This window comes from Gopherus evgoodei, chromosome 3 (genome assembly GCF_007399415.2).
Source record: "Gopherus evgoodei ecotype Sinaloan lineage chromosome 3, rGopEvg1_v1.p, whole genome shotgun sequence".
Lineage (NCBI taxonomy): Eukaryota > Metazoa > Chordata > Testudines > Testudinidae > Gopherus > Gopherus evgoodei.
Genome location: NC_044324.1, coordinates 101322099 through 101341885, shown reverse-complemented (window position 1 = coordinate 101341885; position 19787 = coordinate 101322099). Strand labels below are relative to the sequence as shown.

Below are 19787 nucleotides of genomic sequence, written 5' to 3'. Positions count from 1 at the left end.
AAAGCATGTGCAAATATCTGTTTAGAAATTAGTTGAAAAGACGGTGAAATAATCGTCCTTTTTAAACAACTTTCTTGTTATGTCAAATTTAAATCTTGAAAATATTTCCCTTGACAGCTCACCTGCCTGCCAAGCAGCAGCATTTGGTGTGCCCTAAATTAAATATTTTGGAATTTCAGTTCTGTGAAAAATTTGGACTTTTCAACTTGATAAAGGAGAATTTATTTTTCAAAATCTTGACATTTCACAAGGGACAGAAATTCCATTTCCCAGTCAGCTCTACTGTTTAAATGATATGCACTACTCTCTAGCAGAAAAATTCTTATCCATATTGCAAATCTTTTATATTAATATTTGAGTGTTCTTGGGTACATCAACTATTCCTTGTCTTCTGCAGTACTTGCGTATGACAACGCCAAGTGCATATTCACCAGCAGAATCACACTGCAAGAAGCACAGCAATGCTGTTTAACTCAAATGTATAAAACTACTGTAATATCTGGTACAAAAGGCCTATGATGTCTCATTCCTAAAAATGTATGGTGCTCTCTTTGTGTCATGAATGTGTATGACTATTTGTGACAGCGTGTCAAAATGGTTATTTTTTGATTTAGCAATAAGTTTGAATACCTTTTAATTAATAAAATTCTGTTTTAAACTTGCAGGTAATATATGCTTTAAACACTAAGAATGATGAACATGAAGCTGCTATTCAAGCCCTTAAGGATGCTCATGAAGAAGAAATCCAACAAATTCTTGCAGAAACAAGAGAGAAGCTCTTACAGTATAAGAGTAAAGTTGCTGAAGAAATGGATCTTAAGAGAAAGATCCAGGTTTTGGAAGAGTCATTGGAAGATCATAAAAAGATGAAACATCAAGCCTTGACAGAATTTGAAGCTTACAAGGACAGAGTTGAAGATATGCAGCTTTGTGCAGAAGCCCAGCATGTCCAGCGAGTAGTAACTATGTCAAGAGAAGTAGAAGAGATTAGAAAGAAGTTTGAGGAGAGGCTACGAAACTTTGTACAGTTGCAAGTACAGTTTGAGAAAGACAAACGCTCAGCTCTGGAAGACTTGAGAGCAGCACACAGATTGGAGATTCAAGAACTTCTGAAAACTCAGCAGAATCAGAATGCTACTTTAAGTAAGGGGCAAGAGAAGCTAGAGGAGTTGCACAGCTTGGAACTGGAAGATTTAAACAGCAAAGTTGAAGAGCTAAGACTGGAGAGGAAAAAACTCATTGAGGAGTATGAAGGTAAACTCAGCAAAGCTCAATCCTTTTATGAACATGAACTTGATGCTTTGAAAAGATCTCAGCTCTTTACAGCTGAAAGCCTGCATGCCTGTAAAGAGAAAGAAGTGGAGCTAAGAAGAGAGTTTCAAAGCCAAGAAGCTGTTTTGCGGAAGAACCTTGGGAAACTGAAGACTGAATTGCAGATGGTACAGGATGAAGCGGGTAGTCTGCGAGAAAAATGCCAAAAGCTTCAGGTAGCTCTCAGTACAGCAGAAAACACTGTTCAGGTGAGACTGACATCACATCATTCTTTTAAGTTCCAATGTGTTTAGTAGAAATTAAACTAACCTAAAATATATACAGCAGTGGCAAATCATTAGCATGTATGTAGGGCCCTACCATATTCACAGTCCATTTTGGTCAATTTTTACGGTTATAGGATTTTAAAAATCATAAATGTCATGATTTCAGATATTTAAATCTGAAATTTCACAGTGTTGTAGTTGTAGGGGTCCTGACCCAAAAAGAAGTTGGAGGGGGGAGGGTGTAGCAAGGTTATTGTAGTGGAGGTTGCGTTGCTGCTGGTGGGAGTGCTGCTGTCAGAGCTGTGCATCTGGAGAGTGGCAGCTGTTGGCTGGAAGCCCAGCTCTGAAGGTATCAGCACTGTCCGCAGCAGCGCAGAAGTAAGGGTGGCAATACTGCAATACTCCCCCACCCCCAAAATAAATAACCTTACAACCCCCCTACAACTCCCTTTTGGGTCAGGATCCCAATTTGAGAAATGCTGGTCTCCCCTGTAAAATCTGTATAGAATAGGGTAAAAGCACACACAAGTCCATATTTCATGGGGGGCAGACCAGATTTCACGGTTCGCGACACGTTTTTTGTGGCCATGAATTTGTTAGGGCCCTACACACATTAGCTTTGACAGTTAAGCTTTTGTCGCCTTTCACCTATTTTACTGATGATCTATTCCCCAGCATTATGGTATAGGAATTGAAGTGCTGAAAGTTTCATTGCAGATTAGAGAGTACACAGTCAAATGAGCACTGAGCAGTGGCTCTCCCTCAGCGCTCACCATATTAGAATCCAGTTTCACCTTTTATTTGTTTTTAAAAGGGTGGGTGACTGGCTCCAGGGCAAGGGAGGAATAAGGTGGTCAGTATCTGGTACAACTGAGGTCTGATTCTGGTATACTGGTATCATTGCTAGAAAATTTTGAGAAACACTGATTTAGAGTGTATGGTAGGTTCAAACACTTACACATATGAGTAACCTCACACAAGTGACTAGTCCTGTAAATATCCTATATTGCTGTATTGGACTATGAAGAAAATATTTCCATTTTGCTACATTATATTTGTCACTACAGTTATTTGTGCCAGCTGTTATCTAGTATTTAATTTAAAATATGTTGAACAAATACATCATTGTGTATAAAGAAAATGGGAAAGGACACTCTTTGGTATGACTGAGACCTATTAATCAACTTCTCCTATGTATATTTCTTGGACACATACAAGAGGCATTCACAAGTAATGTCTCAAATATGGTACACATTTTCAGAGAGTTGACCTAATGCTGTTTTCTAAAGCTGCTCTAAAATAGGATATGAAGCCCCAAAAACATAAAGCAGGCTTTTGGGGACCAGAGGGTTGAAAGATTTCCTTCTATGAGGGAAGGAGGCGTAGAGTTTTGTAGATTGAGACTAGAAGAAATGATTCTATGGGATTCTATTTGCCCTTTGGTAGCTTTATTGAGGACTTCCCACTTCAAGTGTGATCACCTTGTAGAAGAGATCAGTCAGCTTATATTTGCATTCGTCACAACATTCAGTCCTCAAAGCCAGGTGTATCCATTCTGCACTGCAGCCCACTTGGAAAATATGAAGGATCTTAGGGTAAATTTGGGAACATCAAAGGTCTGAGCTGGCCTAGGTGAAATCTGAAAGGAGACCTAAACTTTTATGGTCGGGTTCAAGAAGAGTCTCTCAGGTTCATTTGCAGGGTGCAAGACACACAGACAGCATGAACAGAGATTCAGGAGGCAACCACTGTGAGCTCAAACCTTATGAAAAGCCAGGTCTGCCATTTTATCAGTGGGGTCCTTGGGGAATAAAACAGAATGGAAGAATGGCTTTTGAGATGCAGATGGTGGAAGGGTGCATTTGTGTCCACCCTATGGGCAGATAATATTCTGTTGGGGTAATCAAAGAGACTGGGTTCTGCTTTGCCATGAGATCTGGGTTAGTGGATCTCCTTCCGGACATGACAGCCCACTTGCTATCTTCTCCCATATATTACAGGTGCTGGCTCCCTAGGACTCTGCCCTGCTTTTTCCCCATTGAGAACCCCTGATCTGTGCAGAAGACTTGGATGTAGAGTGAAGAATTTAGTCTTTTAGTTTTCCTCTGCCTAGGATTCTTGGCTGATGCAGAATTTGGAGTCTCAGCTTTTTCCATCTTCTCCTTTCTCCTTTTTTTATTTAAAAGGCCTAAGAGAAAAGAAGCATAGGGAATTAGAAGGTAGAGAAGAGGAAGAGGAGGCAAAGCAGAAGGACTATGGCAAGAACTCCATGCTTTCAAGGCAAAGAAGGCAAAGGAATGAGGGGGGGCGTTATATTACAATTAATAAAAGGCAATTCTAACTCCCAGTCCTTGGCCTCATAACATGAACGCTCCCTGATTCTCCCACCCTGCCTCCTATCCTGCAAGAGGAGCAAAGGGAGCATATGGAAATCCTATTTATTATGGATAGATCTGGCAGTACCACATATCATTAAGGTTGCCTGATACTTCCCATTATAACACCTTGTTTTCAGTTGTTTATACCTATGCTAAACTTTAAGTTTTCGGACTGAAATTTTCCATGACAGGTGTCTGCCTCAGTCTGACTCTTTTTGGGGGAATTTTAGCTAAAGCTGTTCAGCTGTTTCCAAAAATGGGGCTAGTGGAAAATTTGTAATTTTTCCATGTCGTAAAATAATTCTAACTACTATTTTGTTTAGATGGTCTAATGACTTGAAATTTGGAATGGAGGATTCCTTTGTGCCTTTTGATCTCCCATAAAAATCTGCTCAAACTTGGCAAGTTATAAGCCTTTGAAAAATCTCAGTTTCCATGTGCTAAATAGAGACTCGTTAGAACTTCACAGCTAAAATCTCTTTAGATTCTTTGTGCACTGAGCATGCTCCAGCTCTGAATGATGAGGCACATGAGGAGGAGGGCCTGGGACCGGGAGTTAGGGAGTATGGGCAGGAGAGATTATTGGAGGGCGGGGTTGGGAGAAAAAGAAAGAGATTGTATGAGGACCCAGGAGGGGAGTACTGGGACTAGCTGGGCAAGGAGATGGGGGACAAAGAGCTGGAAGGGGAAACTGGAATTGGCAGGACAAGGTGACTGGAGTGAGGTGGGAAACTAGGATTTGGAGGGGAACCCCTGAAGGAGAGTCTTGGACTTACTGGGCAAGGAGACTGAGACTGGGACTTGAAGCCTGAATGGAAACTGGGACAGGGACTGGTTGCCAGGGCAGAAGGGGTCAAATTTGGGGGAATTGGGCAAAATGATTTGTGATCACTAGCACACACTCCCCTCTAATGCCTGGAATGGGACCAAAGAATACTGAGTATCACTAATCTTCTGATGTCAGCAAATATCAGTGAAACCCACTGAGAAAGCGTGTGTCTCATTCCCTTCTATGAAGTTGTCTGCTGTCCCAGAATCCACCAGTGTCTTCTGTGGTGGAATTCTTTAGGGCTCCCCTGGAACACAGAGGTGGACCTAGACCTTAAGGTGCGGGGAATGTTAACCATGCCTGGGGCATGCCTCAGTGAGGAGTAGGAGTGTGTTACCTCAGGGTTTGTCCAGGTCAACCCCTTCTACTGGGCCTCAGCATGGTGGTTTGCCAAATTGCACCATGCTGGAGCTCAGGCCAGATCTCCCACAATAGAAACACAGCCTGTGGCAACGACGGTGCTCTTTTCCCTCAGGTGGCACTATCCAGCTGGATGGGTTCAGGTTGTACACAGATATCAAGGGGCGCTGGCCAGCTGGTAATGCAGACCCCTTCTTTTCCTCACGTCGTTCATACAGCTTATTGTTGATGCGTATGACTAGGTCAATGAAGGCAACTAGTTTGGTTTGGGCATCCATACAGGCTAGTTCATTCTTAACTTCCTTGTGTAATGCTCACCAGAACTGGTAGAGGTGGACTGCTTCATTCCATTCAGTGTTGGAGACCAGATGTCAAAAGTGGGTGGCACAGGAAGAGGCCAGTCCTTGCCCCTGCTGGAGTTTGCACAGGGTTGTGTCTGCCAAGTGGGCACAGTGGGGATTGTCAAATATGGCAGAGAATGCTTGGAGAAAGGCATCCCAGTTCAACAGCATTGGATTTGCTCGTTCAAGTAGGGTTCTACTTTTACTTGATCAGGGGCTAGGACTGGGGGCAGAGCAGAAACAGCAGGGGGCATTGGTTAACAACTCCCCTGAATTTTTGGCTGTCCCCTTTAAGACATTCTGGGAGGACTGAGGAGATTGGGTCCTGGCTGCAGTGCGTGCCCTTAGTGCAGCATTCTCTGCTGGGCCACCTGCTCTCGTAGCATCTGGTTGTGTGTGGTGTGCTGTGCCAATTGGGCCCGTAGTGCCGGGTTTTCTTCATGGAGGTAGGTGGATAGCCTTCACAGAGCTTGTTTCTCTGTTGTGAGCTGTGATAATTGGGCTCGAAGGGTAGGGAGATCCTCCTGGGAGTGGTCAGCCCATTCAGGCATCTCCAGTACTCTCTGTGACAGGCTGGACAGGGAGTGGCTCACTGTCTCCATATTCCCCCAGAGTAGGTCTTCATCATAGGCTAGGGTGGTCCAGGAAAACTGTTAGGATCCCAACAAGGGCAGTCAGGGCCAAGGATCAGAGCAGGTGCAAACCTGAGGCTGGGAGTAGCAGAAGAGTTTGTAGTCAGGTCCAGGTCAGTGTTGATACCAAGGGTCTGAGTCCAAGTCAGGAGGCAAAGTTCAGTTGAGGTCAAGGTAGGAATTTAAAAGCAAGGAGCAGGAGTAGTCGTGGCAGCTACAGAAGAACCATGCTGTTGTCTGGACACTTCCTGAAATGCCCCTTGGTTTTATGTAAGGCATTGAGCCAACTAGGAGCCATGGAACTGCTGTGTGTCAGACCCTTGAGGGAACTTCCAATGGTCTGTTTCTGCAGCAGGTCATAGGAAGAGCCCAGATCACTGGTATTGAGAAGTACTGAAAGATACTTTCCCCCAGTACTGATTCATCTCCCAGAGCCTACATACCCTCCTTTCACATTTTAGATGGTGACTCGCTGTCTGGTACTGACACTGTCTACATACAGACTCTTTGAGGTACTGAACAATGTTTTCAGCCTGTACCAATACACCATTCTCTGGTGCTGCCTCACAAGCCTCCCTTTCTAATGTTGGTACCAATGCAAGTACAGGTCTGTTGCCAGGGCCTGATATTGACCCAACCACTGGTACCAGCACCACTTGCCTCTTCAGAGATACAGGGGATGATACTTCATCAGATTCAGCGGTGTCTGTAAAAAGTCCTCTTCCTTCCAAACTCCCTCTTTCAAGGTTCACACTGAAGGAGAAGCTCCTAGCAGGAAGCACACCTAGCTATCCTGGCAAGGACAGCCTTCAAGTCCTGTCCCCTTTCCCTTATGTCCCACCTCAGTGGGCTTATTGGAACCCTTGAGCTCTATATGGCAATCTTTATAATAAGGTACCATCTCAAAGGAAGACTCGTCAGGAGCATCAGCCACACCTGCAGGACCTGCTCCACGGGTACATCTCTCAGAGCAGAAGTCAGTAAAAAAGGAAGAAATGATACCCTCTTACAAGACCTCCTTCTCACCAGATGAGGGTGTCATGGCTTCCCCACCATCTTACCCTGCTAAGCCTTTCAAGACTGTATTAAAAGATTAGGGGACACGTTACAAATTCCATAGGAGTAAGGCTAATATTCCTTGTTGGATATCCTACATACAAAGAGCAGAGTTTTTTGTTCTCTCACCCATCACCCAAGTCCCTGATGGTACAACTAGCCACTGAGAGATCTGGGCTGCAACACCCCAAGATCTTTGTACCAGCATGCTAAACACCTTATCCTCCTAGGGAGGAAAGTTTTTCCTTGACAAGCCTAAAATTCATAATTGCCACCTGCCAGGCTCTGTTAGCAAAATAAATTTTACTTTTTCTCAGTTATGTGAAATTGTTGGACTTCACAGATAAACTCCCTCAGGAGGCTAAAGTCCAATTCTGGAACTCAACTGATGATGGTAAATTAGTAGCCAAAACGTTGCTTCAGACTGCAGTAGATGCTGCTGATACTGCTTCCAGAGGGGTGGCAACTGCAGTTGTTATGAGGAGGGGATCTTTAGTTGTTGTCCTCAGGTTTCTCTAGAGAGATCTCAAAGTACCACTGAATATTTGCCCTGTGATGAAGCGTACTTGTTTAAGGAAAAGACTCTCTGGGCATCTATATTCTCACCCCAAAGAGGAAGCATCATGTGCAGGGTACAGAACAAGACCAACCCCAACCCCTCAACTATTTTATCATCAGTGCTGTCTCTCATGAACTACCATGCAAATGACAGAGGTATAGGGACTGAGTTACATGGCTTCCTCGACATCTACTGCCTTCCATTCTCCCAACCCAGAGTTGAAGAGTTTCTTTTGATGAGACTTTCAATCAAAATACTGATTGATGCCTGAGTATTCTGCCCACCCAAGTTTTTGGTGGCCACCTCACACGCAATTGGAAAGCAATAACAATGGATAAGTGGATGCTGGAACCTGTTCACTCCTGTTATCCACTCAAGTTTCTGTCACCTCCTACCGATACTCTCCTTCCCTGTCTCTTCTCAGGAACCAATCTCAAGAGAAAATCCTGTGTCAGGAGGTGGAGTCTCTCCTCCAGCGAAGAGCCATAGAACAAGTTCCACTTCAACATTAAGGGAAGGGATTTTACTGTGCATATTTCCTAGTCCCCAAAAAGAATGAGGGATGCAGACCAATTCTTGATCTATGCCAAGTAAATGTATTCATCTTCAAATTAGAATTCTGTATGGTCAAATTTGCATCAGTAATTCCCTCCCTGGAAGAGGGCACGTTTCACAACTGCTGACATAAGACACTTACTTTCACATAGACATTCACCTATCCCACAGAGGGTTCCTCAGGTTCTGATAGCCAGGGCCATGCTGTTGACTCTGGCCAATAGGCAACACTGCCCTGATAGCAATGGCCATGCCATTGACTCTGGTCTATAGGCCATACAGCCCCAAGACCAGAGGCAATGCTACAGACTCAGCTGTGGGGCTGTAATGTGCCCCTCCCCTGCCCCAAACAGGGGAGGGGGGGTGTACTAGCCCCACAACACTTCCACTCATCCAGTCCCAACATATCCAAGTAATGTCAGACAATACGACTGTCTTCTATGTAAACAAATGGGGAGAACAAAATCCTTTCTCCTGTGTGTAGAGACAGTCTACTTCTGAAAATGGTATATCAGAAACCACATAACCCTCTCAGCAGTGTACCTACTAGGAGCGCAGAACTCCCTAACAGACAGAATCTGCAGACCTTTTTCCACAGACATGAATGGGAGATTCATGATTCCATCCTGAACAAGATCTTCACGCAGTTGGGAATGCTGTCTTGGACCTCTTTGTCTCGCAAGCAAATACAAAATTTCCCCATCCACAGCTCCAGAGCAGCTCTTGGCCAAGGCTTGAAGAATGATGCCCTTCTACCCTGGAAGGGCCATCTCATATATGCCTTCTCACCCATCTCACTAAGACCACAAGTGCTGCGAAAGATTTGTCAGGACAGAGCTCAAGTTATCCTCATTACACCCAACTGTCCAAGACAGTTCTGGTTCTCGGACCTCTGGAGGATTTGAACCTGTCCAGCTATCAACATCTGATCATTTCTGGATCTTCTGGTGCAACATAACAATGTAACTAGGCACTCCAATGCAGGACCTCTACAACTCAAGGCCTGATATTTGGATAGGCATTGAATGTAGAATACTCATGTTCACTAGTGGTCTAATCCATCCTCATTCAAAGCAGGAAGGATTCTATTAGATGTTGTTCAGCCAAACGGAAACATTTCTCCTCTTTGGAAATAATGTGCTATTTTGACAGAATCAGCTAGAATCCCCTGTTACTTTAGATTACCTACTCAGCCTGAAGACGTTGGGCTTCTTAATCAGTTCCCTATGGATCCACCTCATGGCAGTGAGCACTTTTCATCCTCCAGTTGAGGGCCACACTACCTTTACTTATCAAGTGACTGCTAGATTCCTGAAGGGACTTGTAGGCTGACCACTGGTGGGAAACTTCTAACACCACAATGGGATCTCAGTTTCATCTTTTCAGTTCTCACCTGACCTCCCTTTGAAGCATTAGGCAGCTGTTGTAAGTTCCCATCTCTTGATGAAGGTTGTCTTCCTAAGTGCTGTTACGTCAGCCAGATGCATGAGTGAGCTGGGAGCGCTCATGGGAGATCCATCATATACCATTTTTCAAAAAGAGTGAGTTTCTTTGTTTCCACCTGAAATTGATCCCTAAAGTAATTTCAGACTTTCACATGAATCAAACCATCCAGTATTTTTTTTTCAAAACCTTGTGCATCTGATATGGAGAGAAGATTTCACTCCTTTGATGCCCAACAGGCACTGGCATTCTACCTACAGAGAACGAAAGCAATTACAAAGACACCCTAGAGAGGATGAGAGCCCATTCCACCAGCGCACAAGCAGCCTCTGCGGCATCTCTGTACGATGTACTCTTAATAGATATATGTAGGGTGGCTATGTATCGTTCCATCTACACCTTTACAACACATTATGCATTGGTCCATACTCTTTTACAGATACAGGTGCAGGGACGTCAGTATTATGGACAGCCATACCATCTGCATTCTTGCACCCACCTCCTGACTGACTACAGCTTATTAATCTCTCACATGTTGAATACACATAGGGATCATCACTTGAAAAAGAAATAGAGGTTACTTACCAGGAACTGGAGGTTCTTTGGGATGTGTGGTCCTTTTCTGTATTCCACCACCAGCCCTCTGTCCTCTCATCTATGGATCATGACCGGGTTCACGGTAGAAGACGGAACTGGAGAAACATCAGTCCGTACTTCCCGTTATATCCTCGGTTCAGAGCATGAGGAGAACAACTGCAAACATGAGGACCAACGGACGCTGCTTACTAAAAATCTCCAAGCTCAAGTGCATGATGTGCAGGTGTACTCACATGTGGAATACAAATAGAGACCCCATATTCCAAGAACTTCCAGTCACAGGTAAATAACCTCCATTTAAGTAACTTAAGTTCTTTTGAGATCTGTATCCCTAAGAGTGCTCCAATACCTGCCCTCCTTCCCCTCTGCATTGGAGTGTCTAGCTGGACTTTCATCGTTGAGAAAGAACTGGAGTGGCAGCGGGTCTGCCCCTCCCCATCGTACACAGCACAAGTGTGTTTAGGGTGCAGTAATGGACCTGTGGATGCAGCTGATGAAAATCTCTGATCACAGGCGCACATGCATGCTGATATCGAGCACCCACAGTGAGTCACATCTTGAAGAACTCAAGTTATTGTGCAAGGTAAATTGCCTCTCCATATGGGACCATGCATTTAAAGACTGTATCATAATGCTTATGTACAAGTGGTCTGGATTAAGTTTGCACAGGCTCATGAATTTTGGCCTTTCCTAACTTCTGAGTGCCTAATTTTGTAACTTTATTAATGTTCTAACAAAGGGTTTTTGTATTTATTACGATTAGTGTATAAAATATTTATATACTTCCACATAGTTACCTGGTATTGGTAAAATGAATATATCTGAACAGTGTAGTATTTCATCTTGCCTAGTGCTATATGGCTATGTAAGGAAAGATCCTCTCATAATCCATATACATAAGGGGATAAGGTTATGGTTGTGATGGAAACCATAATTCGTTTCTGTAATATACAGTTTCTATTTTAAGATTACATTAACATTGCTTTTTATTATTTCCACTGAAAATCTCTTTAGACAACATGTATAAGTGGCTTCCCCCCGCCCCCCAAAAAAATTATTTTAGAAATCATTTTTTATGACTGTCAGCTAGCGTGGCTTCAGCCTCGAAAAAGGGTAAATATACATTTTGTATGCATAATATGTAATGACTGATTAAATCACACTGATTTTATTTGATTGTGGATCTAAATGTGGATTACAGAGGCAATAATAAAAATTATAAAAAAACTGTAATCATATGCCTATATATAGGTTTGTTAAATTTGATACAGAGATCGAGTACACTTTATAGAAATAGGAAGCTTGCTTCATAACACTGTGTTAATATGTGTGTTGTTTTCTGTATGAATAATAAGCCTTATAAACTGAAATGTTATCTGTATTTATACTTTAAATTCGTGCTTGTTAAATTTAACAGCATTATTATGTAGTGTTAATGAATATTATGTTATATGTTTCCTTAGGTGCTTCAAAAACAGCTAGATGATGTCAAGGAGGAGGAGATATCATTGTTAAGCAAACACAAGGAGGTGGAAAGTGAGCTAGCAGCTGCTAGGGAACGCTTACAGCAGCAGGCCACAGATCTTGTACTCAAAGCCAGTATGTATGTCCCTAACTTTGTATGTAAATGAGCCTGAAATATTAATTTAGGATGATACTGTTATTTTTTCTATTTTAAATTATGCAGATCTAGAGTGTCTGTGAAGAGTTTTGCATTGTCCCTAAAAAGTTCTGAAAATCTTTTTCTTGTTTTTTTTTTTTAATTACGTTACATGTGTTGTAGTTAGATTTATATTTGCTTTACAAGCCTTCATACTATTTTTAAATATGTTTTGAAAGTAATTGACTTTTATTAAGTGGCCTAATTCTTGACAAAGGCAGTTTTTCATTAAAATGTCAGATCATGCTACCTTTAGGAAAGTGTATTCTGGATTTGTTTGACAATAAAGACATAAAGTCCCAAGAGGAGGTTCTTCAAGGCTAGGTACAAGCAGGGGAGGTATGTTTATACCTGTCACACAGTTTCAGGGTAACTTCACCTATTTCCCCCCTCCTCCCCCTCACGTCATGATCCACTCCAGGTATGCCCAATCAGGTCTCAGGTGTCCAACCATCACTTGTCTCTGATAGGGACCACTGTCCCACTCGTTTCCTTTCCAGGGGTTTTAAGGCTGCACAGCACGCTGCCCTAGTCTGCGATATCCCCAGCAAGCCAGTCTGCCTAACAGCTGATGCCTGTGCCGTGCTTTCTCTGAGGTTTAAGAACAGAGTATTGCCAGCAATTACAAGTTACCATGCAGCTCTTTCTAAGCAAGCTCATTTATTCTTAAGGTAAAAGCATCACAGGGAAAACATAAAAACAATTAACCGATTTAAATACACACTAAACATGCAAGGAGATACCCATCAGTCTTATAGGGCTCTAGCAGCCCAAAGTCTTTCCAACCTTTCCACAAGGTTTGGGCCCCCCTTGAACAGAATATCTGGATTAGAAAGAAGGCCTCGAGTCATTTTAAACTCAGTCTTTTTATATCAAAAACCCTTTCTGTGTCTGTTGGTCTCTGAAAAACCCAGTTTGAGCCAGTATATACATACCTCCCTTGGGGGTGGTACCTCTCTGATTCACCATACTCACCCCCTACTAGTTTTGGTTCCTGGAGGAGCTAGGGTGACCCTTCCCCACTGGAATTGCATACAATTATTGGTTCATAGTGATACATAAACATAGTATGGCGTGGTCCACAAAGATACTGCATTGGGTTGCAATATCTGTCACAATATCATTTGTGAAAATATTAATGAAATTATTGTGGAATCTTGAGAGTGGCCAGATGCAAATCCTGTTCTGCCTATAGTCATATCTAGGTTATTTGGGCTTTCTAAGAATTGGCATGAGCTTTGGGGCTCTCTTACAACATTTTTGATCTTGCTGAAAGCTGACTGGTGAGGAAATCTTAACTTCCAGCAGTGGTCATTGTCACCTTTGAGGACCTATATAACAGAACTGAAAGCTGGGCGTTCGACTTAAAATCTTGAGGAGAGCTGTTCCAAAGGATCCTCTGGCTTTCATCTTTCTCTATGGTGCCAGTATTGAGCTGGCCTCCCTCTCCTGGTATCTCCTTACCCACAATCTGATCAGTAGATTGGCTTTGAAGCTGAGAGCCAGAGTTTGAATCCAAGAAGTGTCTCATTGACACTCTCATTAAAGGAGAAAAGATTCTTTTAGGTAACACCCTTGAACAGACAATCTGAGATCTCAAGAACTAAAATAATACTGTATCATTGTTCAGGAAGCCTAGTTCATCCTATTCTTTTGACGACTGTCACAAGGATTACTGTTGTTTCAAAGGTCCTCTTAAAAATATCGCCTTTCCTCTATAAAATATAGAGATATTACGGCCCTAGAGCATCCTGAAACAGACAAAAGCTGGTGCATTCTACAAATATATCAAAGTAAGATTTTGATGCCAGATGTACAATTACATGACGGATGTGGACAACGACATCTGAATGATGGGCTTCTCCATTTTCATTATCTCTGAGGAACATCATGAATGACCAGTGGGTATTGCCTCTTATCTCTTCAGAGCAGCAATTACCAAACACTTTCATAACCTGGACTGTCTTCTGACTGCTCTAATCTGCTCCAGTTGGCAACACTTCTAACTGAGGATAGCAGGAGCACAGCATCTTGTTGCCATTCTTCTTCCTCATCGTGTCCCCAAACTCCTTGTGCCCAGGGCTGTGCTGGCTTTGTGCCCACTGGGCTTCCCTGTGTGCTGGCAGAATCCTTTGCATTGCTGTACTGATGCAAAGGGACCAGACTGGGACAAATTATCTGCTTCAGAGTTCTCAGCTAGTGAAACAGTGCTGTGCTGTGCTGTGAACAAAGCTGGGTGCCAAAATTCTAAACTACCAAGTGATCTGAGTCAAAGGGCAATCTAGGAGCATTCCATTAACTCTACATTCAGAAAACACTTTCAAGAACTTTAATTTGGTTTTATGAAACAAAATGCCCTTAATGAGTTTTAAGGACATGTATCAGTGTGATTGCCCTGAACATTTAATGTCTTCATATAGAATCTGCAGGGTTGATCATCGCTGTGGATTTAATGAACTCAGTAACATATTTAACTGTAGCTTTAGATACATTTAAACTCCAAAGGGTGTAGTGGGCATTCAAAGGCTTCTGTACATTCTTACTTATGAGATGTGCCAACAATGTAGCTCTGACAGTGGATATTTCTTATAGCAAAGTCTGCCTGAGCATAGCCGTGCACCTCTTGCCTTTCCCTGTACTGTTCCTGACATTGAGGGTGAGGCTGTAAAAGGGGGTGTGGTGCTCCAGCCACCTCAGTTGCAGATGGACCAGGAACTTCGTCAGGTCAGTCTGATATGGAATCATCGACTTTTAAGTCTCAGTGCCTTAGCTAGGTCTCAGTTAGTATAAGATTTAGCATTTAAATTTTAATTTCTTTTTAGTCCATTCCAGTGCTCCAACAGAGGTGTGCACAGCTGATGGCAGATCCAAAAGGGAGAAAGCCAGGATTTATGAGGTGTGCCTCTGGCCCTGTTTACAGCTTCAGACATCCATGATGAAGCATGACCTTTGGGGAAAGGTCATGCTTCATCTTGTTATGCCATTTGCACCACTTTCACCCCAAGATCTCACAAGGAATGAAAAAAAACAGTTCCAAGTCTGTAGGATTCGTGAGTACCGATAGGCCTACTTTATCCCCAGCTCCTTTGGGGACTTAAAAGCAGCATAAGATCCTGTCCAAGGCATTCTGCTACCAGAGTGAAAATCTAAAATCACGGTACCAAAGAATCCACAGTCATCAGATTTGTTGGCGCAACAAAGCGGGCCCCTGCTGGTGTCAGCCTCCGTTAGCAGAACCACACCTCAGGAATGCAGTCCTTCAGATCTGTCATCTCCAGTCCCCAGCAAGGAAGCAACAGGCCCTGCAGGTATCTGTGTCTGTCTGTTAACAGAGTCTGTCTGCACACTGGGACCCCTTGGATCTCATGGCCTCCGTTCCAAGACCATCTTCGGAACTCAGGCCAAAACCAAAGGTTCATGGTGATTATCAATCCCAAACAAAGCATCATACCTCAATTCCATGCATGTGACAGTTCCAAAAAATATTAGTGGAGGCACACCAGACTCCTCGGCACCATCCACTTCCACTATTACAGTAGTGGTCCAAGTACATAATAAACCAGACCTGCAGAACCATACTCTTGGGGGAAATTAAAAGAAGAACTGAAGACTCTGATATCCTTACTCCCTTGTCTTCACTTGGAAAGAAAAGAAACATCCCTGCTCAGTTACAGATTTCCCTTCAGGTTTGGCTCCCTCCCCCCATACACCTACTCCAGGGAACTGTCCCTCATCATTTTTTATATTGTACTTACCAAGGCCAGTACTGTCTCTAGTTTGAGCTACGTCAGATCCACATTTGGATCCACAATCAGATAATGACGAAGGCTAAGATAGACCTGTTAATTTGCCACCTCCTGTCCTTCCTGGGGGGTGGATCACACACACTAGAAAACATTATACTGTCACCATATACAGATTGTTTAGACAAAGGGAACACCTTTATGCTACATGGTATTATGATAGTCTGACACTGAATACTAAAGAGAATGTTATATACCTCCCTTGGCCCTCCTCTTCTCCTCGCCAGACAAGGCTGTGGCAGGAACATCCTCTCTTGGTTAGATGACCTTACTGGTTTTCACCTTCCTTACTTTCCTTACGGTCCAATTCGTCCAGCTCTGTCTGCATCTCCACTTTAAAGAGACCCTTCTCCCATGTTTGTCCCTGACATGTTAGAATACGAAACAGGAGGTTCCACTGAATTCCAGGATGCCAACATGGAACCAGACAATCAGATATCTCCTGATGATAATATTTGTGTGTGTGTTGGGGTGGGGGAGGGAATCTCCTCATCTCCTTAATCAGAAGATGCTATTCATTTCCATGAAATGCTAGAAAGAATAGGCACAACACTGAAGATATCTTTCACAGTGAAAGAGACCTTTCATCCTGTATTCAATATTTTGGGATCTCCTTCCATCAATAAAATCATTCTCCTATGTTGGAAGGTTTATTGCAACTGATCGAGAGAAAATAATCACATCCTGAACTGGGTCAAGTTATGTTTTAAAAAAGTGTTGGACAAGTGTTATTAACTATAGTATGAAGGGGTTTCACTTTTCCACACACATTCAGCTCTTAATTCACTGGTGGTTGCTGTAGCTGTCCAAAGAGAAAAAGGAGGATAAGTACACCCAACCCTGTCAAACAGAAACGGGAAATAGCTTGACAGCTTAGGCAGAAAGGTCTTCTCATCTGTTTCACTTGGCATTAGGTTTTCTAATTATCAAGTCAGAATGTCCATCTTCTCTCCAAGGTGGTACTGGTTCCTGGCCAGCTTTGCCAGATCCCTTCCTAGAGACCAGAAGAAGCTGGCAAAAGCCATGAAATCCACTCTCCCGTGTTGGGAGGTTTATTCAGGGGCGGCTCTAGGTATTTTCGTGCCCCGAGCATGGGAGATCCGCCAAAGCCGCAGGACCAGCAGACCCTCTGCAGGCATGCCGCCAAAGGCAACCAGCCTGCCACCCTCGCAGCAACCAGCAGAGCGCCCCCTGTGGCTTGTCGCCCCAGGCACGCGCTTGGCATGCTGGTGCCTGGAACTGCCCCTGGGTTTATTGCAGATGTGCTCATTTGACTTCTGTGATGCAGAAGCCGGGGCAGCAACTTCAGCAATAACATTAAGGTGATATTCATGGCTGAGATCATCTGGCCTTGTATGAGAGATGAGAACATGTGTGGAAAACCTTCCATCCTGGGAGATGGTCTGTTGAGTTCAGGAATGGATGAAATCCTAGAAAAGTGGAAGGGTACTGAGATCCACAACTACTATCAAGGGGTCTACCAGCCATCCAGAAGAAGGTTTGATATTCCTGCCTTTAAATATCATAAACCACAATATTCATCTTCCTCATTATCCTACTCCAGGCAGAGATGGCAGTTCAAGCAACCATCATCTTAGCAACAGCTACAGAGGAGAAAAAAAATTAAATTTTGTACAAAGGGTAAATAAATAGTTTCCTTGTCTTTCACAGTAGGGCTTAGACCTCACATTCGCCGAGACACCCAAGAGCATCAGATCAACCTTTATCCAACCACCTTCTTCCCCACTTTTGGAAAAAAAGACTTTCCCACTCCTTCAACATCTGGCATGCTTTCACAACGGACAGTTGGATTCTGAAATTATATAGAAAATTTATTCTATTCAGTTCAACACAATACCTCCCACCAATCCTCTTGTCCCTTCTCTCTTCAGGGATCTTTTTGTGAGAATCTGTTAGGAACAGAAATTCAGTCTCTAATGTAAGCAAGGAGCCATGCAGAAGAATTCAAGGGAATTCCATGGAAAGGGTTTCTAGTCCAGATACTTTCTGATCCCAAAGAAAGATGGAGACCTTCTGCCTACTTTAGACCTGTGAAAATTCAATTTATTAATCAGGGAGTTCAAATTCTTTGTGTTAACCCTAGCATCAATTATCTCCTGCATATCCACCCAAGATTGGCTTGGATCTCTCAGTTTTTAAGCGTATTTTAGAATTATCAGACCTTCACATTACAAATACTTTCATTTCATCATACGAGAGGACCGCTTCCACTATAGAGTGCTCCTTTTTCTCTTCTCAGGTGCACGTGAGTAGTCACAAAGTGTCTGTCTGCAGCAGCAGCACATCTAAGGTGACAGGCCAGTCACATTTATTTCTATGTAGACAATTGATTCATCAGTGTATTCTCTCAGGGAGGACCTTTTAACAGTTATAGTCCAGACATGATCCCTCTTCAGAAACTGAGACTCAGAATAAACTTGTGATTTTATCACAACTCCTGCATAGTCAATCCAGTTTATTGGGGAATTCTGGATTCTTGAAAAGCCATAATCTTCCATCCAGAAGGAGGATTTATGAATATCTTGATGGCAGCAAAGACTCCACAAGAAGTCCTTTCAGTCAAGTATCAGCCTCAAGATGAGAATTGGCTAGAAAAGAATTATCTTCCAAATTTGGACAGCATGTTCTCCAAACTGACAGTTTGGAAAGAGGTACCATCGTTGTTTGGTTGGTTGATTCAGCATCACAGTGTTTTGAAGGAGTAACGTTCAGCCCCCCAGCTTTGTTGACTATGATTACCTCAAACATTTTATACTTGGGATGGGGAGCTCCCTTGTACTACCTGACTGTCCATGGCTATCAGAACCAGTCAAAGGGACTCTGCAAATGCTAAAATTAAGAGCATTCCATTTTATTTCAAATCTTTTCTCCTCATCTGCAAGGCAAACTCATCCATGTAGCAATAGAGACAGCCGCAGTGTTCTGTGTGAGCAAACAAGGGGCCCACTCCAGCCAACTGTGTAGAGAAACAGTGGCACTGTTGAACTGGTGCATCCAGCACCATGTCTACCATACAGCCCTACATCTCATGGGCAAAGTCAACAGTCTTGCAGACCAGTTGAGCTGAGACAGAACTGAACAGTACAAATGGTCACAAAATCTTAGTAGTAAATGAGATATTCTGTCTTTGGAGCTATCCAGATATAGACTTATTTGCAAGCAGATACAATTCATAATGCCCAAGGTTTTGTTCAAGAACTGGAGTAGAAATCCAATCCATATCAGATGCATTTCTGCTTGACTGAGAAATAGGTCTCCTTTATACCTTTTCCCCCATTTATTCTCTCTGAGTCATAAGAAGAATAAGACGGACAAAACAAGAATAACCTTGATTGCCGCAATACAGGTGAGGCAACCAGTGTTTCCAGATCTTCTTCATCTGTTCAGAGGGAACTATCGGTCTCTTCCACTAACCACAGATCTACTGACCCAACAGAACAGATGGATTTACCAGCTGGACCCCACTCTCTGCACTTGACAGCATGGACCATAGGATTGTGACAAACCTAGAAAAGTCCCCGTCTCTTGAACTTTCTTGTGTCTGGATAAATTCCAGAAAACAGTCAACTCTCAGATGCTATGATTTCAAATGGAAAAGATTTTTAATCTGGGCCAATACTAACAATATGGATTCAGAAACATATTCTGAGTACTCTGTACTTGAATACCTCCTTCATTTAAAGTGATTAGAACTCTTTCTATATCATTCTTGAAAGTCCACTTAGCAGCCCTTTCTGCACACCATGCATTTATTGATAATAAGACTAAATTCACACATGACACAGCTAAGAGGTTCATGAAAGGAATAGTGGTGATGGGATGTTGGATGGGATGGGATCTGAGTTACTGCAGAGAATTCTTTCCTGAGTGCTGGCTGGTGAGTCTTGCCCACATGCTCAGGGTTTAGCTGATTGCCATATTTGGGGTTGCGAAGGAATTTTCCTCCGGGGCAGATTGGCACAAGCTCTGGAGGTTTTTCGCCTTCCTCTGCAGCGTGGGGCATGGGTCACTTGCT

General features: G+C 43.1%; 1 protein-coding gene across 7 annotated transcripts in view; it reads left to right on the top strand.

Moving 5' to 3' along the window:
• Positions 1 to 19787, top strand: part of FAM184A (family with sequence similarity 184 member A) — a 186664-nt gene that overhangs the window by 49766 nt on the left and 117111 nt on the right. For all 7 annotated transcript variants that reach the window (XR_003999579.1, XM_030556200.1, XM_030556202.1 and 4 more), the window contains exons 2-3: positions 666 to 1520; positions 11752 to 11887. Coding sequence is in view for 6 of the 7 variants with exons in the window: in XM_030556200.1 (XP_030412060.1) it covers positions 666 to 1520; positions 11752 to 11887 (991 nt within the window). In the remaining variant the exon portion in view is untranslated. The remainder of the gene's footprint in view (positions 1 to 665; positions 1521 to 11751; positions 11888 to 19787) is intronic.